Below are 24,263 nucleotides of genomic sequence, written 5' to 3' on the forward strand. Positions count from 1 at the left end.
AATGTTGGGTAATAATATCATATAATTAATTGATGATATCATCCTTCAGGTCTTTATGAAAAGGTGACCAAATATAATTTGTGGACAATGAAGCATTTAGCATTGGAGACACGGTAACTTTTAATGAAACAAAAAATATTTTTACGATTCATTATTAAATTTAAAATGTAGAAAATGTATAAACATCACTAAATTGTCATTCTGATCTGTTAAATTGTGAGAATTTTCGATCATATTTTAAAACTAACGTTAATTTTATGCATGGATAGTGTGGTTTATTGGGTCATTTTTCACTGTTTTAATTGCTGAGATCGCATATTTTTGAACACAAATGGTGCTTAAGCAGCACTGAAACATAGACGCGGATTAAATGGCGATAAAATGTGAGAAATGTTGTGATTTATAAATAATTTGTGAACATTATAACACATAGAAGAATATTTGATATTTCCTCGACAAACCATTCACATTTTCTAGACGAAGGTCGTTATATTAAACCACCTTTGTTCTTTATCATTTGAATTCATCAAATATTACGGCATTTTTTAAAATAAAAACAGAAATTTAGCAAGCGTGAAAAAATGTATGTCCATATACTTTCATTTTTTTTTTGTAATAATTTTCACGAGAAAAGTAAATCACATGAAAGATGAAAATAATTAAAGAGGCGTGAATAAAGTGGTAGCCTCATGCTTATTTTGTACGCTTTTGTAAAAAAAAATATGAATGATGTTGCTACAATTACGATGATGATTTACCTTTTTCATGGATATGCTTCAATTAATTCATTTTTCAAATCGTATATTTTATACAACGATCCAGTGTATATTCCGAAGATTTGTTTTGGCAAAAATCGAAAATGCGCTCTCATTTTTCGTTATAACGAAGTATCAAGTTTTAATGTATCAAAAAAAAAACTTCACTTTTCACTAAGCGCATTTTGTTTATAATTAAGTAACATTCAGTAATGACTTTGTTAACAAATAAAAAGCTCTTGAGATGTTATATTCACCAAATTTTACTTTCTTTTGTAAAAATGGACTTATATAGTTTAATATATAAAATTATAATATTACATGATAAAATCTTATGCGAATTATTTCATCATTGAAAAGGTTTATGAAGGTCGCTTATATATTTATTTTGATCTAAGACGAAATGTCCTGTAATGTGAAATTAGTAAAGTGAAGTTATATACATATATTATAATTTATATTTGAACAAATATAATTGAACATCAGTTTCACAGAATTCCTCAATGTTTCTAAAATGCACACAAAAATATCAACTAAATATTTATAACATGTAACCAAGTTAACAACGAGACTAACTAAAAACTCTTTTTAAATTAAAATCACACTCGTTAAAACATTATTTTATAAGTATTCTACGCGTAACGCGAGATAAAGTTGTACACAACTGAAACATTTTTTGTACACAAAAATCTGGGGGCAATATATAAGCAATATTCATGTAGAAAAAAGCATTCACTCGACATTTTGCCGCGAATGGATAACAAACTTTATTTGAAGCCGATGAAAAATAATCGCAACAAGGAACTTAAAGTCTGACATTTTATTGTTCAAGTGACGAAAGGAAATTATTTAGAAAACTAAAATAAAAAGTAAATATAAAAATAGTTTGGAATACAAACACAAGTCAGTAAAGAGTGACAGGCAACTTTAAAAGAAAGAAAAAAAAGCAATACTATATGTGTGATAAATTTTTAATGAACTTGCAAAAGTTGATTTGAATAAGTTATCAATATAAATTTCTGTGCAAAATCTCGAAATAATAAAGGAGTAACAAACATGAGGTGATTATTATATTATTTTCAACTTTATTATCTTTGTAAAATGCATTTTGAAGTAACATAAAAGAAAGTTATAAATAATGGTCTACATTATTATTTTGTTTTAACCGTAACGTGAATTTTCTATTGAGTAGCATAACTGCAATTTTAAGTTATCATAAATGTTTAATGCAAAATTCTATCTTACGCTCTATGTCTTTACATTTAGTTACAGCTTTAATTTACTAATACATATTTAACAAAAATAAATTGTAAAAAATATTTCTTTTAAATAATTAAGAAAAAGTTTGACATTATCTTAAGTAGGTATAAATTTTAACATACTTTAATTTACAGTTTGAATTTTTAATTCTGAAAGTTATTAGAAAAATGTTGAAATATATCTTTGACCAAATTGTACTAAAATTAATTACCTATACACTGCTGAATTCTTTCTGAATATATTTAATTAGTATTATTTTTATAACAACAGTATTTTTATAAGTAAATTAATATATTTTTCCAATATTTATTTCATCTTCTTTCCTCCCATATGGGTTTGATTTCAAAAAAGTAGCGCGAAACTGAAAACGTTTAAACCCTAATTATTTATATTATAATTATATTTTATGTGGTAAAACTATTTTGTTTATAATTAATTAATTAATTAATTATATTAATACTAAACATTCAATAAACATTGTTTATGTCCACAATTGTTGCAACATACACCTAAAAACTTTTTATTATCTGCGCGTTACAAAAAAAAACTCGTTGAACAGGTTAAAGAAATTTAGGAAAACAGATCCCAAGAAAGAAAGAGATCAAAAATATACACGAATTATGTAATTATTTGTAATAATAACAACGAGGTTATTACGTGTTCTTTAATGTGAGTCTTTACTTTTTACGCAACCAAACTGCCTCTATACACTTTTATCAGTGATCTCCATCTACCTTTATTAAATTATTTTATTCATGTCATATTTTCTGATTTTTTCCGACATTCAAACTCAAAGTCACATTGTACCATTGGTGTAAGGTAATAAATACTTTCGAAGAAAACAACCGAAAGTGAGCAATAATAAATTTAAAAAATAATCAACTAGTTTTTTTTTGTTAAGGTATTTTTACTTATTAAAATATGGTGCAAGTACCAGACACCAACTCATTTTTTGCATTAAAATATTAGTGAGCGAGATAAAAAGAATCGCATCGAGGTACTGGTTTGGCATTTGAAAATTTTTGTTTCAAATAAATGTAATTTATTATTTCGATAAACTACATTTTAATCGCATTCTTTAGTTTATTTGCCGTGCCCATATATGAATCATATGACTTTTTCAGGCATTAATGTAGTGTCGATTCTTATATGCTTGCGTTTCAAACTTATGTAACAAAGTGTTTTCATTCATAAAATAACTTTAGGTGGTACCTGTTGAGGTGGTTGAACTCACATTTGCCGGAAAAATTTGTGCTACACTCACAATTAAGTAATGCCAACACTTTTTTGATATATGAACTTACATTTAATTAATTTAATTTGCAAACATTAAAGATTTCCTTAAATGGCGTGTAATCACGTCTCCTAAAGCGTCATTCTTAATTGGTGTCATTGGAGTAAGCTTAATTAGAGATTTGTTGCCAGAATACACGAGATAAACTCACGTGTGGCCAGTTATGTTGCTTCAAGCAGTGTTGAAATTTTTTTTGAAGATCTTGACTTCAGGCTCACTAACATGTTTTCAAAACTAGATCATGTTTTGCAACTCTTGCGAACTTTAGTAAAAAAAAACTTGGTACGCAATTACCAAACTTAGCAGAAAAAAGTTATAATTAATGCAACATTTCACCTTAATTTATGGTTCTACAAACATTTGAGCAATTTAATTCCATATTTGTAACTTTTTACGGTTCGTGACCACTTACCTCACAGTAGGCTAAACAAAGAAAGTTAACAATTATAACTTTTTTTCATTTAATGATCTTAACCGTTTTCATTTCTTTTGTAGTTATCGAACAATCCTTGCTGTATGTATTGCGATCACAGTCATTGAAGCAGCGCAACAAAAGCCATCACAATTCCGGTTACCTGCTCGTAGTATCGAACATGACACATCCGAAGCGGAAGATGACTTGAGCAGTGAAGCGGCGACACCTACTCAGTACCGGTTTAGAGCTAGGAACAACCAATACGAGTACAGTGATGAGGAGGAAGCACCTATTACTTACACGAGACAACATGTCCAACAGCAACAACATCAACAACAACAACATGCTCCAGCACCGCAACACAAGAAGCAAAGCTCTCGCAAGCAGCAATATGAAGAAGAGCTAGCTGATGAGGAAGACAAGCCAGATAGACTTCAAGAGTTACTGCAACAGTCGAGTTTTCAATGCAACGATCGTGTAACCGGGTATTATGCTGATGACACAGTTGGTTGTGAAGTCTTCCACTACTGTCAAGATAATGCAAAACACTCATGGGTCTGTCCCGACGGATTCACTTTCCATCAAGTTCATTTAATCTGCATGCCACCATCTGCTGAAAACATCTGTGAACAATCCAGCAAATATCACGTCGTAAATGAGTATTTATACAAGCCTATCAATATGGAAGAACACCAAAGAAAACCCAACGTAACATTGCGCTACTCAGAGCGCTATTATCCTGAAAACATCTATTACGATGACAGACGTGATTATGCAGAGGATCGTGCACCAGTGAGACACCAGGTAAATTTTGTTTAAGTATATCAATTTAAGTACCATGTCTAATTGTATCAAAATTTTGCAGGTCCAACAAGCTCCCCAGGTCCCACGCAAACAACCTACTTATCAACATGTCAGCACGCCAGCTCCGTACCGTCAACAAAATCAATATCAACATCAAAACGCATATCGTTCCCCCGAAGAAATCAACATTTCTCTTCAACAAAGAAGACCAACACAGCAACCTACTCGTTATGAGGAGGACGAAGACTACAGCTACGAAAAGTAATTCAAGAACACGGCATTTTTGAGATCTAGTTATTTTTTATACATTTACAACCTTGTTGAAATTAAATTTTGATGACGCTACTTTTATTTATTACTGCAAAAATTGAATTTTCGATAAGAAAAGAAGCACAAATAAATTTTTTAAAAAGAGTTTTGACGAAAATCGAAACTTGTTTTTTTAATGCTTGTACAGCTTTCAGTATTTTCAGGCTTTTATATAATATTAAATTCAACGAATGACTTCGTAAAAAATGAAATATTTTTCTCTTCAAACGCTTTGTTCTTGTGTTGTTGTAGCTAATGGAACCTTGCTAAGATATGCCTTATTTTACCCGAAGACGTAAATGAATTTTATTTGTGAATCGAATCATTTAATAATTAATTAATCAACATTTATTAGGTAATTATCTAACTTTTCGACGTTTTATCACTAATCACAAATGTGTCATGTTGATGCAGCACCTCGTCCACTGTCACATTCACATGTTTCTTTTCTATTTCTTTTTCTATATATTCAGGCAAGTCCTTTAACGGATTATAAAACGTGTGCACAGTTTGGGATCCTGCGAACATACTGAGCAGAGCAGCAGCTGAGAATGATAAGTACCTGCTCCAGGACACACCGGCTGGCATTTCTATTGATTTACGTGACTGTTTGTCTCTCTAAGTTTTTCCTCAAGCAGATTTTGTGCTTGACGTCGTTTGAATGTGCGATCTACAGAAAATCAAAGTAAAGTTAATAAAAAAATTATGTAATACAAAAGTAAAAACACTTACAGAAATTCGTCTCCCCCACGGTCCAATTGATCATAGAAAATTCAAGAGCAGCTCCCAGTACAAAAAATAATGGAAGAAACCTGTAAATCCCGAATGTCTTTTTGCCTGGCCACTTGTCTAAGAACTTTCGGATTCTTCCTTGGTACTCGGGCTTTCTAATCATTATTTTTTAAAGCTCTAAATAAAATTACTTTTTTTCATTACGTTTTGTTTTGAGTTTTGTCATTTAATGTCATTCCGTTCCGATTTACCTTTTAAATTATACTTACTGGTCTGGACCGTTAAATATATTTTTTTACGTCTAAAGAACAACCTACTATACCGCATTTCGAGTGTTCAAGTGGAAACTAATGGGAACTATTTTGCACTATTGGGAACTAATGGGAACTATTTTGCACTATGGGAACTATTTTGCACTATGGGAACTATTTTGCATTATTGGAAACTAATGGGAACTATTAAACACTAATAAGAACTATTAGGAACAAAAAAAAATGGGGGGCACAGGTGACACACACACACACACACACGGCAAGTCGAGTTTAATACCGCATTTTTTCTTCGAAATGCGGTAAAAAGAATTTTTAGAACAGAAATTTGAGTCAATATTTTCATTTGTTTTTGAAAATTTTGGACAAAACTATTTTTTTTCAATTAGAATGACCTGATTTGAAGCATCTTTTAACATTGAACATTAAAGAATAAAATGTTATAAGAATCATTTATGAGAATCGATATGAAAATCTCAAATTTTAAAAAAGATGCGTTTTATAAAGAAAAAATGTAGCTACAAATTTTTAACAAGGCCTATTTTTTATTTTGCGTTATTAATAATCCAAGTTCTGTGCGATGAAACTCTCGCAAAGGCATCTGGATATCCTTTTGCGCATGGAATTCCCCATGATACAGTTCCGATCAAGACATTATTAGCGACAAGAGGGCCTCCAGAATCGCCATTACACATTCCCTTTCCGCTTGGCATATACGTGCAAATTACATTATCATTGACATTTGCTGCATTTCCCGTCATTGAATGGAGATTTTTGCATTCCTGATTCGTGATTGTCTTCAAGTTAATGTATTGCAAGATTGAAGGTGCGCCTCCACCTGTAACAGTATTTCCCCATCCAGAGGCAACAGCAGCAACGTTTCCCCCCACAACATTAGAACCCAATGCTATCGGTTGAACAACATTTGATAAAACAATGGAAGTGGATGTCTGTACGAGACCTATATCGTTAGCCAGCGTATTAGGATTATAATTTCCATGATAAATAAGTTTCGATGAGGCGTAAATCGTTCCTTGATTTGTGTAAATTGTGCCAACAGCGACACGAACATTGTTTGTTGTGGATCCGTAAATGCAATGTGCTGCAGTAACAATCCATCGTTGCGTATAGATACTTCCACCGCAAAAGTGGCTTCCGAAGGAACTTCTCAGAGACACTTGATAGGGAAATTGGCCGGCTTTTGCATTACTTCCGCCTACAATTCGTCCTTCCCAGCCAATGCTTCGAGGATGAATTACTATTTTTTTTAAAGTAATTTTTAATCTTGAATATTAGGAACTTTACTGAAACAATAACTTACTTTTGCCAGAAACCAAACAGGTTAGTGCCAGAATAATTAAAACAAGTGATAAAAGACGTGCCATATTTCGCTTTTTATTGAAACTAAACAATTGAGGAGGATCTTCGACATTTTATATCATTTTTGCTATCATCATTTTCACGAAACGTGCGTTATCTACTAGAATTTCTGACAATTCATTATACAGAAAAAAATTTAAACAAAAAATAACAAAAGCGTATTGTCTGCTTTGCGGTCTAAAGGAAAATTTTTATATTTTTACTATCTATAAGCGATTAAAGTAGCGAATTCTTATCAAATGAATGATTGATGGTCCGATCAATTAATATTTTCAAGTATTTTTTATTTGTTTGAGGATGGAAATACCTGAGATAAAACTTTTTTTTATATCCGTTCTTAAGTGTGATGTAGAAAATCTCAAAGAAAAAACATTTAAAGTTTTTGCTTCCGTTTTTTTTTTGTGAGAAGATAAGATAAGTTTAGATAAGAATTGACGTTAAAATTATTTAAATACATGATTAACATAAATCGATCATTCAAATTGTGAGTTTTTTTTTAGAAAAAAGTTAAAAATGGTTGAATAATAAAATCAATCAGTCTTATTGTAAAAATATATTTTGATGTGTCCAATGTGAGAATGAATATTCTGTGATTGATATGTACAGAATGGAATTTTTATATTTTCAAATGTGCCTAATTTGCATCTTAAATGAAGTGTTTTTTACTTGAAAAAGTGGAAAAACCGAACAATTAATTTTTCCCGTTAAATATTCATGAAGTAGCAGTGGTAAATCTTGAATTAGTATGAAGGGGCAAATTACTTTATGACTTTCATTCGTCTCATGATATCCTCGAATTAGCAGATCGCAATCTCATAAAACCATCAGTAGGTAGTACTTAGAACTTCAGCTCATTTAAAATTCAGTTTACCTAATCAATCAGCGCAAAATAATCAATCAAACTACTCAATCATGTAAGTATTAGGGGTAATTTACCAAAATATAGTTTGTTTTATTGTGGAAGAATGAAATCTGAGGCTAAAATAGAGTTTGAAAGTATGGCATTTTCACATCATACGTCCATAGATGCAAAGTTTGGAAAGGAACTACGTACAAATGTATTGTTATTTACCAGTAAATTTTTACTTGATTTTAGGTACGGTCGTGACAATCGCAATGGTGGATCAAGTAGATCGGGAGGCGGCAGTGGTTTTGGAGGGTAATACGGATTTCTCACAATATTGAACTTAGCTAATTGAAAACTTCAATTTCAGACCCCGCAGCCGTTCTGGATATGGAGGTGATCGTGGCCGTGACAACGGATTCAAAGGCAAGAAAGACGAACCTGGAGCAAACTTGCAACGCATTCACTGGGACACATACAATTTGCCATCTTTTCAAAAGAATTTTTTCAATCCACCGGAAATCGTACTGAGACGTCCGCATGCCGACATTCAAAATTTCTTAAACAAGCACGAAATAACAACATCTGGACGTGACTGTCCTAATCCTACGTTCCATTTCGAGGAAAATGGATTTCCGTCATTCATCTTGGACGAATTCCGAAAACAAGGATTTGCACAACCCACGCCCATTCAATCAATGGCTTGGCCGATAGCTCTCAGCGGTCGAGATATGGTAGGCATCGCTCAAACTGGCAGTGGAAAAACTTTGGCTTACGTTATGCCAGGTTTGATTCACTTGAAAAGTCAGCCTAAGCTACAGCGCTTCGAAGGTCCAATTGCTTTAATCTTGGCTCCAACACGAGAATTGGCACAACAAATTCAAGAAGTGGCAGATACTTTTGGACGTCGCATGGGAGTAAATAATGCGTGTGTCTTCGGCGGAGCTCCAAAGGGACCCCAAATCAGAGATTTGGAAAACAGAGCTGAAATCGTTATTGCAACACCTGGTCGATTAATCGACTTTTTAGAACGAAATGTGACTAACTTGAAACGATGCACCTATTTGGTCCTCGATGAAGCCGATCGTATGCTTGACATGGGCTTTGAGCCTCAAATCCGTAAGTAAAGTTAAAATCACATTTGAAAAAAATTATTAGTTTTTTTTTTATAGGAAAAATTATGGGTCAAATTCGTCCTGATCGACAAGTATTAATGTTTTCTGCTACATGGCCCAAAGAAGTTCGTAACTTAGCTGAAGAATTTTTGCGTGATTATGTTCAGATTAATATAGGATCTCTCACGCTATCAGCCAATCACAACATTCTTCAGATCGTAGATGTATGCGAAGAGCACGAAAAGGATCAAAAACTCATGAAACTATTGCAAGAAATAACGCGTGAACAAGATACCAAAACTATAGTCTTCGTAGAGACAAAACGTGGCGTAGATGAGGTGACACGGTCTATAAATCGATTTGGATTTGGCTGGCGTGCTTGTGCCATTCATGGAGACAAATCTCAACAAGAACGCGATTATGTATTGAACCAATTTCGTCATGCCAAGAATTCTATCTTGGTGGCAACTGATGTTGCAGCTCGTGGGCTTGGTAAGTAATGGGGTTTCCAAGAGGGCTAAAACGATGCCAAATGAGTTTGAAGCAAAAATAACATGTAGGTTGTGAAAGTCAGATAGCAGCTGGCCGAGTTGCCTTTAACGAAATCAAATTAATCTGTTTAACTTCAACTAATGGAGAGACGTGACTAAATCGAATATTTTTTTCTCTTTCTTTGTACTTACATTTTTGCAGAGTTCACACGTTATCCTTATCCGTGGTCTGTGTTGCCTCCAGTATTCACAACTTACAGGAATTCATCGTTTCTGCAGAAGAAACCACTGCGATGGAACTGGATTAGAAGCTGCACCCAAAAAATGTTAGAAGAGCGCCAGGAAAATAGACAAAACTATATCTAAACAGTGAATACTGGGATCGATACAGCACAGTCATAAGTGACCCGAATTAACTTTTCATGGGTCAATATTAACTGAAAAAAAAAACAATAATAATTTCCGCTTGGATGATAATGTGTGACAAACTTGCAATTTGTAATCCAGAGAAATCGTTGAAAGAAAACGAGTGTCGTTTCATTCACAAATGTATTGAACAGGCATTGAAAAAACATACGAGTTTCGCGATAAATTCTAAACTCACAAATTGAGAAAAAATTACTTTTCCTAATGGAAAACGTTCGGAGTCCGGAAAATCGTCCTTTTTCTTCCGTATTCTATATGTGGCGGTTGCTGTTTTATTCTATCCTCAAAATAAAAATTGAAGCAGCGACTCGTCACAAGTAAACTGTCCATGTGTGTGGAAAACCAGAAGACTCCGATGTTCATTTCATCAGAGATATGAAACTTTTGGAGAGAGAAACACACACACACAAACACAAACAATCAACTGGTAAGACTCCCATGTATTTTCTTTTATCTCAAGAAGCTAACATTTTATTTTAAGTACGTGAAAATTGATAGGAATTAGGTTTTAGTTGATACAGTTTTCAAATAGATAACCGATAGATAACGTAATTCCTATCAAAATCATAAAGAACTCAGTGCCTTTTGAATCTCCCGTGAGTGGAATGAAACCTCAAAGACTCGGCCATTTTTCGCTAAACATATTTGACTGCACAATTTTTTCATTAAACGCCACGATTCAACAATTCTTTTTTATTATGTACCTGGTTGTTGTATAAGAGCTTTTTTTTGTGTTTACTATTTTAAGCTATTTTCAGGTTAATTAAAGGTAACAAGCTGTATAGAAAGCTGTGTAGCTTTTTTAAAAATTGGCGACTACGTTACAAAGCTCTTTTAGATTTTTTTGTTTTATATTTTTCTTTTGTTTTGATAGAAATATTCTAATTATTTTATTTGACTTATTCATCCAAACTTTAACAGATGTGGAAGATGTCAAGTTTGTCATTAATTTTGACTATCCAAGCAATTCGGAAGATTATGTTCATAGAATTGGTAAGTCACTTTGAGATCTTTCAAAAGGAATAACTTTTAACTTATTCGTATTTTAGGTCGTACTGGACGTTCTAATCAAACTGGAACTGCCTACACCTTATTTACTCCTCAAAATGGACCTAAAGCAAATGACTTGATAAACGTCTTGCGCGAAGCAAATCAAGTTGTTAATCCTAGGTTACACGAAATGTCCATGAGTGGCTATGGAAAAGGTGAGATTCAAATGTCAAATCACAAATTTGTTACTTTTATTTACCTATCTAAAATAGGTCGTAAATTCGGTCGTGGTGGAGGTCAAAACCACCGCAATGGAGGTGGCAATCGTATGAATACCATGCAAAGAGAACAGGATAGGTCACGGTTTAATCGTGCTCAAAATACCGGAATGAATGGTAGATCTCGACAAAATGGCTACGGAGATAATGGGACACAAAACGGTGGCTCGCGTTATGGAAATGGACGTTCACAAAACGGTGGCAGTAACGGTGGGGCTCGAGATCGTTCACGCAGTCGTCAAGGAACAAAAGATTTCGGTAGAAGTGATTATGGCAGATCTAATGGTAGCTCCTCAGCAGTTGGAAATGGACGTCCAAGTCGTTTTGATGCACCACCTCCCGCTGTCAGCGGATCAACTTTAAGAGAAAATGGAAGATACTCGAGATTCTCAGATAATAAAGCAACCGTACCAGCTGCATCTTCAGACACCAGTGGATGGAGCTCGTCAGGTAGTGTGCCGTTGACAGAGACGCAATCAAGACGAGAAGGTGTTTCAAGATTTAGTACAACAACAAATCATTTGAAAAATTATTCAACAAGTAGTCAAGGAGGCGTTCCTCGTCCACTAATGTCGTTGAATTAGTTTTTTGTCTTATTATTTTCTTATGATTTTCGTTCAAAATCTTGCATCATCGTCAGGAGCGTCTTATTGTTTTACATATGTTTTTATTTATTTTTTTATGTTTTATTAAAGCTCCCCTCAAACGATATTATGACCCATAGAAAGGTCGATACTTCTTAGCAAATTACCGACGAAGCAAAAAAGCTCGCCAACAAAATCAATGACTTAGTAATTCCAATTATTTAAATATACTTAAAAAGAATGCATAATTTTTATTTTGTACTGCAACAAAATCAATAATATTAAGATTAAATTTACAAAAGTTCAGAAAAATTTAACCATATTCAAAAGTCTTTTGTCACCCCATGATTTGATAAAATATTCACTGCATTAGATTTCTGAGAGACAATGAAATATAAAAGATAATTAATTGTACGAATAGTAGATAAATGTCTATCAACATAAAAATTAATAAATAATACAAATAAAACATAATTTGTTAACAAATAATAATATTTGTGTTTTAATGTTAAATGAAAGCTAAAGTGGTTTCAAAGTTAATGCACTTTTTTATTTATCATGAAAATTTATTAAAAATAGGTAATATAACGCAAACGCCTGGTCATAAAAAAAACAAAATTTGCACTCTTTACAAAATTCAAAGCGTTTATTGAATTCTTGAAGACGATCACTGTAATGTTTTATATTGTTTTAACATTTCATTTTCCTTTTTTTTCCTTAGAAATTTTTGACATGATTATTATTCTTATCTTTCCTTTTGCGTAGGATCTGATTTTAGTTTTTTTTTCCTTTTGAGTTTGCTCCTAAGACACTATCATGTCTTTTTAGCTTTGTATTAAAAATATACACAGGAAGTCATGTTAAGTACCTAATATCCGTTTAAAAAAAAATAATTAGATTTTGGAGAACAATTTGCCTTTAAAAACTATTTTCATTCGAAAATAAAATTTTCCCAAAAAAAGTTTAGAATCCAGGAATCTCTCGAAGACACCTATCGATCCTATTCAAAAATAATATCCCTAAAGTTAGAATAGTACCGCGGTTAACAAGCAACTTTTTCAGGAACGCTGCTCACATTTTTATTATAAAAAAAGTAATCACAAACTTTTCAAGGAAACAAAAAGTTAAAAGCGTCCTTATGATAAATTTATTTGAATTTTTATTATTTTTTTTTCTTTCTTTAAATTATTATTACATAAAATATTAAATTAAACATATATGACTATATTTATATAATGCATTTGCGTTTTATTTACAAGCTATTACATATACCTAATATTATTTTTTTCATAAAATAAGTATAAGTTTTAATACATGTCCCTGCATAATAAATCAAGGAAAACCATATTTTTATTGAATTGAGCCTGAAAAAATGTTGTCAATTTTGAAATAGAAACTTGTCTTAAACACGGTTACAAACACGATCGATTTTTGTTGTATGTATGTATTTTTTTTTAAATCACAAGTTTGTTATACCTATATTTTAGATTAAACCATTATTTTAGATTACTGAAGCCAAAATGTGTTTAGTATTTAATAAGCATTGAGGTCCATTTGGCAGTTTGGTCCGAAAAAATCATTATAGAGCTAAATACACCTTACTTTTCTGTTTGTATTATAGTTGGTTAATGTTAAAGTTTGGTTACAAAATCACGAGTCAACACTTGCAGTCGTCTCTTTCGTCACATTTTGATTGAGTCTATCTTTTTCGTAGTCAACAAAGTCATCAAACAAGCTGGGCCAAGCTTCGTCCGCGTCATATTGCGAAATATCACAAGACTCTGCAAAATTCAAAAACATGTTCCAGGTGTCACGTGTGAGGCCTCTTATTGTGGGATTTTGCTCCAAGAAGTTCAGCCATCTGTCTAAAATTGGAGGAGTGTGTAAAGTAAAAACGAGACGCCATAATATGATCGCCATATCAAGTGATAAAGTACGATGACCAGGCTCGAGACCGAAACGAAACGTAAAGCGATAAAGTTGCTTGAAGAGTTCCGGGTCGATAGCCAGTTTCTCAATTTTCTGTTGTAGTCGGAGTTTAATCTCCTCCAATGAAGATGCATTAAGCTTTTGTAAACCTTGAATGAACTCAGACTTTGTGAAACAACACATTTGTTGGGCATCCAAACACCACGCGAGCACTAGAATTGCAAAGTCATCAGGTTTGTAACCCAAATTTATGCATAAGCGTTCAATGCCTTCCGATAAAATAGCGTCATCACTTTCATCTTTGTACTCTTCAAATAACTTATTCAATGCATTGTCTGATATTTGAGTATCTTTGCCTGTGAATTTATTGGTGTATTTACATAATATCAAAGGTACGCAAATAATTCTCACCTAATAAAGGCACATCTTGCAAGTTATTTCCATTTGAGAAAATCGATCCTTTTTTCCCACTTCCACTTTTTATCTTTTCATTTTTAGAGACCCCACTCTCTCCGTGATGTGGTCTTGATAATAATTGATAATTTTCTGTAAAAAGTCATATTATTTATCTGTAAGAGATACTTTTGTATGTGAGGCAAAAAATTTTACCTTGTTCATTTTTCACCGATATCACAGTATTTCCAGCTACTGTTTGTTGCATTCCAACATTATGCACAGAACCTTGTTGCTGTTGATTCGTCACATTTTCATCGTAGTTATTTGTAGTGTTTGCCATTGACGAACTCTGGTCCTCGGATGGTTTCAAGCATGCGGAGCAGTTTCCCATTGTTTTGGTGAAGAATCCGGAAAATTGCAGAGAAAATAAATCTACTTTTTATTTATCGATAGTCTTCTACTTAGTTGATTTTTCAACAAGATTTGAATAATCTAAGATTTTCCAGACGACGTCATTCTTCGATTTGTACGGAACAGCTGTCTCAATTTTTTGTCGTAAAAAGTCCTTTTAAGTCTCTGGACACTAAATGCAATAGTTTTATGTAAAAAATGAAGAAAATCCAGGAAAACAATTCACAATGCTGTAAATAAATGAAAAATACATTAGCAATAAGGCATTTGAAGAAATTCTTGTACAAAAATGGAGAAAATTTGATGGTTCTTAAATGTGAGTCATAATTGAATCAGAATCCACTATAAAAAACCCAAAATACTGCTTGCACTCTATTTACCTAATTTGCACTCCTGTTGTATGGCTTACATTGTTCGATTGTTTGTTACTAGCCTAAAATATAGCTTAAAATAAATAAATACATAAATAGTTTTTTGTTGACCAATATTTCTCAGTATTTGACAGTTCAGAATGTGATAATTTGCAGATGGCGCTGTTTTTTCTCGATAACACTGATCGACACGATAACCACTTTGGAACCATCAAAATGAGATTGGAGTCCAGGACAATTTGAGTTTCACGATAGTATTTTATATGTTTTTTTTTCAAATTGACAAAATTTATAGAAAAATAATTAGACCGGCTACAAGCAAACAAACAAAATTGTGTTGAATGAATCTCCAACAGACTTCAAAATTATTAAAGGAAGTCGATAAATTTGTTAGACGGTGTAATCAGAAAGGGTTTTTCAGACAAAGTGGTTCTCGTGTTGGCCAGTGTAAATTTTCAATGTTGTGTTTATTTATTTTTTTTATCTCACATTAGATATTCCCATTTATTGAAGATATTCAGCGTGAAAACTGTTTAAAATGCCCACCTTGACTAAGTCAAGTTGTAGAATATGTTTCGTGGCATGTGAAGATTCATCGATTTCGGCTTTGTTTATAAAAGAAATGTATAAAGAAGTGACAGGATATGAGATTTTTGAATCAGACGTTCCGCAAAAAGTTTGCAAGGAGTGTCACGAGCAGCTGATGATTGCGAAGGAGTTTCGCTTGATCGCCGAGTGTTCTGAAAAGTTTTTGGAGAAACAACGGCAAGAAATCATCAGGTCAGAGTCGCAATTAGAGTTGACTGTGAAACCTGTGTCAACTGATACGACACCTTCGTTAATTAATTTGAGTGATGAAGACATTGAAGAACTGGGAGTGAGAATATTCAGAGAAAATCCGAAACCGTGTATATCTCAAAATGACGACCCCTCAGTTCCTCAGGCCGATTTGTCATTTGAGGAATACGAGTCGTTTGAGAAAGAAAAGAAGAAAAAATTAAGACAAATAAGGCGCTTGAATAAACAAACTCATGAGGGTGTCCCGTTTCATTCGACTACGCCAACGTTTGTGCGACAGCCTAATCAACAAGTGTTTGTAAATTGGAACTATTTAGAGCTACAACAACGCATAAAAAGTTTTGGAAAAAATATTCCTAGTCACTATTTGTTTGTTTCTCATTTCGATGAAAATCAAACTAGTAAACTGCTTTTAGCCAAAAATGAAGATACGTCGACGTACAATGAAAGTGTTGTTGTAACAAATAAATTTTCGTGCACTTTTTGCTCTTTCAAAGTGAACGAAACATCTGATGTTCATCAAATCATGATGGATCACTGTCTAGAAAAGCATCACCAAATAAGTTTTCGGTGCTTTCGGTTTGCTTGCAAAGACACATTTTCTTGTCTAGATTTTCTCAGGCACCATAATACTTTAATGCACCAAAAATCGATTGTTTTAGTGCGACCGTTACAATGCAACTACTGCCAATTTTCATGTTGCTTCGAATCCAACATGGTAAAACATGTCAACAAAATGCACAACGAACCAGAAATGCTGGTAAAGTGTGAATGTTGTGATGCGAAAGTTTATTGTGATGACTTGAAATTACAACATATTGTTTTCCTATGCCCGCAATCAAATAAATTAGATCTATCAATCCCTTTCAAAAGAATTATCATGACGAATGCTTTAGAAATGAAAGAAACTAAAGTCAAACGAAAAGTGGCAGTTCTTTACAATAATGAATTAACTGAATCACATCAAAAACGAGCCATACTAGAATCGAACTCAAAATGCACAAAGCGAAATATTCAAAACTATTTGTCAAATGAAGACCAAGATTTCATGTACGTAGGTACAAATTTGTTCAAATCTTTGAAAAAATATTTTTTCAATTCATTTTTTTTTTTAATTTTAGGCAAAAAAATGCAGATCCCAAATTGAATGACTTGCTTGGAATAAGTCATTCTTGTGATTTCTGTTTTTTCTCTACATCGCGATTCGAAAATTTAGAGGAACACATGAAGGTCTGTCGGAAAGTTGAGCCTGTGGTTTTTACTAAGCAAAAAGGAAGAAAATTTAGACCAGTGCCTTATCTGCAACGCTACGACGTATGTGAATTCTGTGCAAAAGAGGTGCGGGCTAACCGAATGGCGTTACATTTGGCTGCTCATCGAGATACACGGTTCTTTTGTGATCTCTGTGATAAGAGTTACCGCAAAAAGCGAGATTTAAAAGATCACATAGAAATTATTCACCTGGGAATACAAATTCACACTTGCTCGGAGTGCAATGAGAGTTTTAAATTTCGAAGTGGATTAACTTTGCATATCAAGAGGAAGCATACGTTACTCGATCATGTTTGTGACGAATGTGGCAAGAGGTTCTTCAATAAAAGTATTTTGGAATATCATCGACATTCACATTCAGGTAAATTTATATTTTTTTGGGGACAAAATTTAATTATGTATTTGACTTTTTGTTTTATCAGAGTGTTTATAATTAGAAAAGGGAAAAGAATAAAAATTTGATTCTTAAACGTTTTTAATGTTTTATCGGTGATTTAAGTTCTTACTCAAAATCGATAAAAATTTTTTTTTTCAACATATTTTTTAATATTTTTTAAATCTAAATAATCTAAAAAAATACTAACATAATTTTTATTTATTTTAGATGTTCGTGATGTTCGATGTACAGATTGCGGAAAGATGTGCAAAAGCGAGAGACATTTGAAACTTCATCAGAAAGACATGCACTCCAATAAACAATATCCTTGTCCAACATGCGGAAAGATCTTCACTACTTCAAAAAATCTGAGTGCTCACAAAGATTCCCATCGACCTAACACATATTTCTGTCCCGTTTGTACTAACACATACTCAGCTAGTCATGCATTAAGAAGACATGTTGCCGAAAAACATCCAGAGTACCAAATGCCACCAGTGGGCACTCAACTAAAGAATGTAAATATAAATGAGCTAATGGGAGTTGCTGGAAAATAATAAAAAGATTACTCCCTTATATCACAAAAATCTTCAAGTTTATTTAAAGAACAAAACTTTTTCCTTGAAAAGTAAAATAAAAACAACAATTTGAACTAATATTAATTTAGCTAATTTTCTACATACAGATAGTGTAATGGTAACTTTAGTGATAATTCGAAACATTTCCTAAGGAAGTGGCCAAGGAAGTCCCGAAAAGTCAACGGGTCCTCCAAGACCTGCATCAGCTTCTAAAAGACTCATAATGACGGCCATCGCTGCTTCATCGTTTCCCTCAGTGGTGCCGCCAGAACTAGGTGTGACAGAGGCATTTCCTGATGACGCGTCTATTAGCTCTCCCACCTCCGGATCGCTAGCTGAGAATATAAATGAACTTCTAAGTATTTAATTGGACTTAAAAATTATTTATAGTCTTACGGTGATCAGGATTCAGCATGGGGGTAACACGCATTGAACTATACGGTGGTAATTGACCATTTATCAGTTTTGTCGGCAACAGTGGAGTAAGTTGTTGGCTAAGACCGAGCGAACTGGATGCAAGGGTTGGGTCACGTACAACGGGGACCATTTGAGCAAGAGTACGCTCAGGATCAGGGCTACTTTCTAAAAATTGAAAACATTTGTAAGATTTTTTTTTCTTTTTATAGGTATTTACAAAAAATATAGAAACGCTCCATTTTTTTCAATCAATTTTTCTCTTGTAATATGTATCTGGTTAAAATCTAATTGAAAAATCAAAATTCAATTTAAGCAACATAAACTCTAGATTTTTTTTTTTTTTTTTTCATTTTTTTCTGTCAATTTTTAAAGGGAACAAAAAGGCAGAAATAAAATTAGAGCGGCTCAAATATAAAACTTGCCAGACGAAGAGTCTTCCAGACGCCTCTGATAATCAAGAACTTGATCGGCTATTTGTCTTCCTATTTTACTGGCCTCTATGTGAGTGTTGATCATCCGTTGCATGTCACGAGCGGGATCTGAATCAAAATGTTGGCAAACTATTTTTGTGTAAAATTATTCGATTTACTTACTTTGGAAGAACTCATAGTTTGGTGGATTACCCTGTTGCGCGCACTGTTGTTGTTGTTCCTGTGATGGCTGATAAGTAGACTCCATTTGTCCCATATCTGACAAAATTATATTATTTTTAGCAATCAAGTATTCAATTTCCTTCGTCCAAGGATTGCGAAAAGACTTCCACTGACTTTGAATCCTCACATAACTGCCGTCTTTAGCTTTCAACTGATAAATGGGTGTTGTGACTTGTTCTGTGCCCTGCAATGCTGCTTTATGCGATTCTGCTAAGACGGGAATGTCACTGTGGTGGTAATATTCATACATGCTAGTTCCCAGTAATTCTTGTGGTAGGAATCCCAGCACTGGTGTAGCACGTTGGTCGACAAAAAGAAATTTTCCATCCATAGCGTGTCGCGATATAAACTGTATATTCCTAAGACTGGGATTGGGACTTTGAGCATTTAAATTTTGTTGATAGATGTTTGGTTGAATTCGACCTAATGCTACGAGACAGGACAAGTTATAAGAATCTGCATCACATTCTGAGCTTTCTTGATGCTCTTCCAGCCCAATTTTGGCTGGTGCCCATGATTTTAAATAACCCGTACACTGGACAACAACATATTTCTTATCTTAAAAATATATTTAAAATAAAAACAAAATTTAAGGTATAATTCAAAATGATCAAAATAAAGTGATACCTGAACTAACTTTGCTTTTCCTACGATGACACGATGACGAAGTTTGGTTTGTTGAACTGCTGTCCACTTCTTCTTTTATTTGAACATTGGTGGTATTGGCACCTGCTTTATATTTCATGCGACAGAAAAAGGATCGTCGAGCTCCCGGACAAAGACGCGAACCACCATGCAATACGTCTGTTTTAACAGGAAGCATTGCTAAGTAAAAAAAAATGTTCGTGAATTTTTTAGTTGATTTAAAAAAAAAACTTCTTAACTCACTTTTAGCATCAATTAATTTCTCTCTCGGGCTTAGATCAGATGAAGAAAGTTGTTCTTTAACTTTTGATACGTCCTTAGGATGCAGTATATCGAACCAGCTTTGGCCCAAAAGGTCACCCTGAAAAATCAAGAGGTTATTCGTCCTTCAATGGAAACACGCAATACTAATACAAACCTGTGAATAATTTAAAACTTGTGCCACTGATTCTGAGACATACAAAATTCTACCGCGATCACATCCAACAACGAATAGAAACCCACTTGCCGCTTGTAAGATTAACATTTTCAATTCCTGCTCTGTCAGAAACGAAGGCTTGTAATGACCTTCGGTATACGATTGTACAGCACCGCTTATTTGCTTCAAATGTTGCACCGTCATACGCAAAACCGTTAATTTATCTAATTTACGTGACATAGCGTGGCACATAGGAATCATCGCGGAAAGCTCTGAAATGTACGTGTTCATTTTATCCCGACGTCTTTTCTCGATTTCACTGTGATTTTGTCTGTCGTGAAAGAAAATGAAATATTGGAGTGTTATGTAACCAATTAATAGACAGACAGAGGGAGAGAAATTGTATCAGTAAGGTAATAACATAATAATAATCATCATCAGGTGTCTCGTGTTTCTTTTTTTGTTACGGAATTGGTTTATCGATTTTGTCTTATCGATAGCGTTACATAATAGTGTTGTTGCTCTTTGGCGCAAAAATTATTTATTCTATTAAAGTGTTTTAAGTACAAATTTTCATATTATTCAAGGACACACCAACACGACACTTTGAAGGTTTCACAGTTTATACTTTAAAATCAATTATCGCTAACAATAATGATGACAATTGTGTTTATTTTTCAAAGAAAAACTTACTTCTTGTTCTCATCTGTTGTTTTAACAGACTTTGAATCGGTGCATCCATCGTCGTCATCGCTACATTCACTGCTTTTGAAATGAAAAAAAAGAGAATAAGATAAAAAAAACTGAAAAGGAATCAGGTGTAGAAAAAAATGAATCAATGATAAACATATTTTAAGAGAATAAATCAGTTAGGTCACCAAAGTGCATTTTATAATTTAGGGAAACTTTTTTTAGTAATAAATTTATTTTTCGAAATTAGATTATCAGTGATTTTTAGAAAATTTCCGGGATCGAGATTCTCTTTTTTTTTGGGCAAAGGTTTTAAACATCAAATTGAATACAGACAGACAAAATACATGGCCAAAGATTCATGAAATGTTAATAACGATGTTAATAAGCGCAAATATAATGCAAGAAGAAAAAATCCTGCACTTGTTTCAAACAAACAGAGTGAAATCAGGTGTAAAAATAATTTTTAATGAGAGATAATTATTATTCTGTTATCTGAATCGTTTTTTCCGTGATTGTTAAGCATCACACCAAACGCGTGTCAATCAGTATTTATAGAGTTTGAAGAAATTAACCGAAAATTCACGATTCATATATGAAATAACAACCCCATTTATTATATCCAAAAGTGTGACGCATTGAAACTTAAACAAGATGTTGAGAAACCTTACTAATTATTATTAAACAAAGTCTTTTAAAATAAATTAAAGAAAATTGTAAAACGTTCTTTAAGCAAAGACTTGAAACGTTTCCTCTGTATTTTTGATGTTGCTTCATCAAAAGGGTAACGCGAAGAAAGTTTTCCAGAAAATTGAATAGCTACGTTCACAAAAGTGTCAACTTGCAGGTGCTTCACGCGTAACAAACGAGCTTCCATAGAAGGTTTTTATAGGGGAAAATTCTGTAAGAAAATTCTCGTCTAGCCAACTTACGTGTAAGAATATTTCCTCTTTTTATCGTAATGAGAGCCACTATGATGATGGTGATGGTTGGAACTATGTGACGAAGAGTAATGCATTTGTTTTGTGGTAGTTGGTTCAAGTCCACACGAATCACTTTGTTGCAAAATAGTTGTCGGATGGTCAATCATTGTGGATTGCATTGAGTTTCCATCCATATAAATCGAGCTGTTACAATACCCACTGAAAAGAAAAATCGGTGAAAGGATATTTGAGAAAACAATGTTTTCCAACTATTCATCGTTCAATTCAAACTCGGCAACTTTCCCATACAAAAGCAAATGTTGATTTAACTTAAACTTACTTTCCCGCAGATTGCGAATTTAAATCGTAATAAATTGTGTGACTATAAGATTGTTGCATTTCATCGCTCTGTTGTTGCTGTATCACTTGATGCGTCGAGCTTTCAGTTGGTAAAATGGTTTGTGCATTATTTGTACTCGTATTTGATTGACTATTACTAGATTCGACTCCTAATTCTGTCAGTTGGTGTGGCTTTAGTTCGTCTAACGTGAGGAATTCTCTTTCGTCATCGGGCATTTGGAGCAAACGGGAGTATGGTAATTCTTGAAGTGAAAAGTTTCGAGCCACCATTTTTTTGACTAATTATTCGCGAATGAACCCTAAAACTTTAGTCCACTTTCGAAGTGTAACCTTTGTTTCGGCGCAAATTCCGTCTAACGCAATTATTTTTTTCGAGATTGGATTTTAGACAGGTCTTTGTATCATTTTATTAATCTCATGGAATGAACAATTGAAATCAAGCATTATTTATTCGTTAATATCACTGACTAATTTATATTGTTTTTTTTTTGTTCAAGATCATTCATGACCTTTCTATCCAAAATTATACGCTTAAAACCAATGAAAAATTTTCAAACGAATTTTTCTTTACAAATGAAAAAATCTTGCAATCGTTTTGCGCCAATAATCCAATTAGTGGTATTTGTACACAGAGCTTCTCTTTGATATTTATTCATAAAATAATGATGTAAAAAAGAGCTCGAGAGATGACCGTTCTATGACGTAATTAATAAATGAATCAGAAGTCGGTCGCGAGTAGACTCGTTAATCCTTCGATAATTAATTTGATCACAAACAACTGTAGGTATTGTTGGTGAAAGCTGTGAGCACTATGGTTAAAATAAATTTCAACTAGATATTTTTCAAGTTCATGAAAATGTAATAGGATTAAATGACGACATTTGAATATGAGTATCTAATTGTATTATAACATACTTTGTTGATGTTTCATTTTTATTTAACTGCTTAATTTTTAAATATTTAAAATATTCTCACTATGTTTTGAAATAAAAAATATTAATTTACAAAAAAAAAAACAAATTTGAATTAATCACAGAAAAGTCTAAAAATGTGAAAAATATTTCCAATTTTTTAAAACTTTATATTTTGTTTATTTGTTCACTATATTTTTTCGTTTTTCATAGTTTTTGTCATTTTTTTATTTAAAAATTCATTTATTTTTTTTCTATTTGTTTTATAATATTTTTTTAAGGACTTAAAACTCGACGCGAGAAGATTCGAAGACAAACTAACTGAATTTCTGCACCAACCACAGGTTAAATATATATGCAATATTTCACATAAGAACAAACGGAGGACCTGAATACATAGCAATGAAAGAAACGTGAAATATATGAAATATTTATGAATGTTTTGTAAGAACTACATGTACAATACATATTGGATAAGATTGCGCATGAATTTGAATCCTCCACCTTCTTTTTTCCCCTGTTTCCATTCATGAGTGGAAATTTTTTTGATCTTTTCGTTTATAATTTCTTATCAATTCATTGAGTCACTCATATTTGCATATTTGTATTTCTAAGGATTTTGTTATGTTTGAATATTCAACAAGTTGTTCATATTATTCAAGAACTTTTACCCTTTTATACATAAATTATGCAACCAAATTTTGATTGTTTGAAACGGTAACAAAAAAGGGGTTGGACTTATGTGTGTCAGCAGCAAAGTAGTTATATAAAAATTTTCGGACTCTTCCTTTCGTTCGAGTTTTGGCTCCAAGTTTTTATCATCTGTGTTAGATCAAATACTGTTAGGTAAGATATCGCTTTCTAGATCTTGCATAAAAATCTATATAAATAACATTAGCAATGAATGACGTGTCACCAAGGAGTTATAGTATCAAATATTTTTCAAATATTTAACTTTTTTATTCTAAATGAAACGCAAAAAATAGATTTAATTTTTTTAAATATGTATCAAAAAAAATTACTGAAATGAGAATTTGTTTAAGTTTTCTTTGAAAATTTTTGAGTAATCAAATAGTGACATAAAGCAAGAAAATCTGAGTTAAAAAGAAGATATTTTTTTTAATAATTAAGGCCGCTAATTAATAATTAAATGAAAATCAAAAATAAAG

The 24,263-nt window shown here is 32.8% G+C and overlaps 6 protein-coding genes across 8 annotated transcripts; 3 read left to right on the top strand and 3 right to left on the bottom strand.

Annotated features, from left to right (window-relative positions):
- The first annotated feature begins 87 nt into the window (after nucleotides 1-87).
- Nucleotides 88-4,793, top strand: LOC134828768 (uncharacterized). The gene is made up of 3 exons (XM_063841755.1): nucleotides 88-113; nucleotides 3,805-4,528; nucleotides 4,590-4,793. Exons 1-3 carry the CDS (start codon nucleotides 88-90, stop codon nucleotides 4,791-4,793), a joined length of 954 nt encoding a protein of 317 aa, XP_063697825.1.
- Nucleotides 4,794-6,371: 1,578 nt separating this feature from the next.
- On the bottom strand, nucleotides 6,372-7,282 carry LOC134830220 (chymotrypsin-2-like). The gene is made up of 2 exons (XM_063843628.1): nucleotides 7,160-7,282; nucleotides 6,372-7,096 (listed from the first exon to the last, which is right to left on the bottom strand). Exons 1-2 carry the CDS (start codon nucleotides 7,221-7,223, stop codon nucleotides 6,384-6,386), a joined length of 777 nt encoding a protein of 258 aa, XP_063699698.1. The 5' UTR covers nucleotides 7,224-7,282; the 3' UTR covers nucleotides 6,372-6,383.
- Nucleotides 7,283-8,032: 750 nt separating this feature from the next.
- Nucleotides 8,033-12,399, top strand: LOC134832661 (uncharacterized). 2 transcript variants are annotated; one of them, XM_063846767.1, is made up of 8 exons: nucleotides 8,033-8,132; nucleotides 8,315-8,377; nucleotides 8,433-9,181; nucleotides 9,235-9,669; nucleotides 11,016-11,087; nucleotides 11,144-11,299; nucleotides 11,357-11,812; nucleotides 12,058-12,399. In XM_063846767.1, coding segments are annotated over exons 1-8 (1,962 nt in total). In that variant the 5' UTR covers nucleotides 8,033-8,130; the 3' UTR covers nucleotides 12,087-12,399. The 2 variants fall into 2 exon arrangements, with proteins under 2 accessions (XP_063702837.1, XP_063702836.1); XM_063846766.1 differs by lacking the exon at nucleotides 12,058-12,399 and having other exon boundaries at nucleotides 11,357-12,048.
- Nucleotides 12,400-13,237: 838 nt separating this feature from the next.
- On the bottom strand, nucleotides 13,238-15,185 carry LOC134830189 (DCN1-like protein 3). The gene is made up of 4 exons (XM_063843588.1): nucleotides 15,063-15,185; nucleotides 14,485-14,912; nucleotides 14,287-14,421; nucleotides 13,238-14,231 (listed from the first exon to the last, which is right to left on the bottom strand). Exons 2-4 carry the CDS (start codon nucleotides 14,660-14,662, stop codon nucleotides 13,597-13,599), a joined length of 948 nt encoding a protein of 315 aa, XP_063699658.1. The 5' UTR covers nucleotides 14,663-14,912; nucleotides 15,063-15,185; the 3' UTR covers nucleotides 13,238-13,596.
- A 365-nt stretch (nucleotides 15,186-15,550) lies between these two features.
- Nucleotides 15,551-18,172, top strand: LOC134829549 (zinc finger protein 91-like). The gene is made up of 3 exons (XM_063842651.1): nucleotides 15,551-16,901; nucleotides 16,973-17,484; nucleotides 17,728-18,172. Exons 1-3 carry the CDS (start codon nucleotides 15,592-15,594, stop codon nucleotides 18,054-18,056), a joined length of 2,151 nt encoding a protein of 716 aa, XP_063698721.1. The 5' UTR covers nucleotides 15,551-15,591; the 3' UTR covers nucleotides 18,057-18,172.
- On the bottom strand, nucleotides 18,077-22,808 carry LOC134829547 (protein cycle). Of its 2 annotated transcripts, none has more exons than XM_063842649.1 (10): nucleotides 22,164-22,808; nucleotides 21,833-22,042; nucleotides 20,904-20,975; nucleotides 20,211-20,541; nucleotides 20,036-20,153; nucleotides 19,775-19,972; nucleotides 19,088-19,705; nucleotides 18,917-19,033; nucleotides 18,474-18,659; nucleotides 18,077-18,412 (listed from the first exon to the last, which is right to left on the bottom strand). In XM_063842649.1, exons 1-10 carry the CDS (start codon nucleotides 22,451-22,453, stop codon nucleotides 18,225-18,227), a joined length of 2,328 nt encoding a protein of 775 aa, XP_063698719.1. In that variant the 5' UTR covers nucleotides 22,454-22,808; the 3' UTR covers nucleotides 18,077-18,224. The 2 variants fall into 2 exon arrangements, with proteins under 2 accessions (XP_063698719.1, XP_063698720.1); XM_063842650.1 differs by having other exon boundaries at nucleotides 18,474-18,655; nucleotides 18,913-19,033.
- Between the last annotated feature and the right edge of the window lie 1,455 nt (nucleotides 22,809-24,263).

The sequence above is a fragment of the Culicoides brevitarsis genome, chromosome 2 (genome assembly GCF_036172545.1).
Source record: "Culicoides brevitarsis isolate CSIRO-B50_1 chromosome 2, AGI_CSIRO_Cbre_v1, whole genome shotgun sequence".
NCBI lineage: Eukaryota > Metazoa > Arthropoda > Insecta > Diptera > Ceratopogonidae > Culicoides > Culicoides brevitarsis.

Coding starts and splice junctions, on each gene's coding strand:
- LOC134828768 (XM_063841755.1), top strand. CDS start 88: ATGAAGCATTTAGCATTGGAGACACG. Junction 114..3,804: donor CATTTAGCATTGGAGACACG/GTAACTTTTAAT, acceptor TTTCTTTTGTAG/TTATCGAACAATCCTTGCTG. Junction 4,529..4,589: donor GTGCACCAGTGAGACACCAG/GTAAATTTTGTT, acceptor AAAATTTTGCAG/GTCCAACAAGCTCCCCAGGT.
- LOC134830220 (XM_063843628.1), bottom strand. CDS start 7,223: ATGGCACGTCTTTTATCACTTGTTTTAATTATTCTGGCACTAACCTGT. Junction 7,097..7,159: donor CTGTTTGGTTTCTGGCAAAA/GTAAGTTATTGT, acceptor TAAAAAAAATAG/TAATTCATCCTCGAAGCATT.
- LOC134832661 (XM_063846766.1), top strand. Junction 8,378..8,432: donor GGCGGCAGTGGTTTTGGAGG/GTAATACGGATT, acceptor CTTCAATTTCAG/ACCCCGCAGCCGTTCTGGAT. Junction 11,300..11,356: donor CATGAGTGGCTATGGAAAAG/GTGAGATTCAAA, acceptor TATCTAAAATAG/GTCGTAAATTCGGTCGTGGT.
- LOC134830189 (XM_063843588.1), bottom strand. CDS start 14,662: ATGGGAAACTGCTCCGCATGCTTGAAACCATCCGAGGACCAGAGTTCG. Junction 14,422..14,484: donor ATCGGTGAAAAATGAACAAG/GTAAAATTTTTT, acceptor GACTTTTTACAG/AAAATTATCAATTATTATCA. Junction 14,232..14,286: donor GCAAGATGTGCCTTTATTAG/GTGAGAATTATT, acceptor ATAAATTCACAG/GCAAAGATACTCAAATATCA.
- LOC134829549 (XM_063842651.1), top strand. CDS start 15,592: ATGCCCACCTTGACTAAGTCAAGTTGTAGAATATGTTTCGTGGCATGT. Junction 16,902..16,972: donor AATGAAGACCAAGATTTCAT/GTACGTAGGTAC, acceptor TTTTAATTTTAG/GCAAAAAAATGCAGATCCCA. Junction 17,485..17,727: donor TCATCGACATTCACATTCAG/GTAAATTTATAT, acceptor TATTTATTTTAG/ATGTTCGTGATGTTCGATGT.
- LOC134829547 (XM_063842649.1), bottom strand. CDS start 22,453: ATGGTGGCTCGAAACTTTTCACTTCAAGAATTACCATACTCCCGTTTG. Junction 20,542..20,903: donor ACAACAGATGAGAACAAGAA/GTAAGTTTTTCT, acceptor CTTTCACGACAG/ACAAAATCACAGTGAAATCG. Junction 20,154..20,210: donor AAGTTTTAAATTATTCACAG/GTTTGTATTAGT, acceptor TTGATTTTTCAG/GGTGACCTTTTGGGCCAAAG.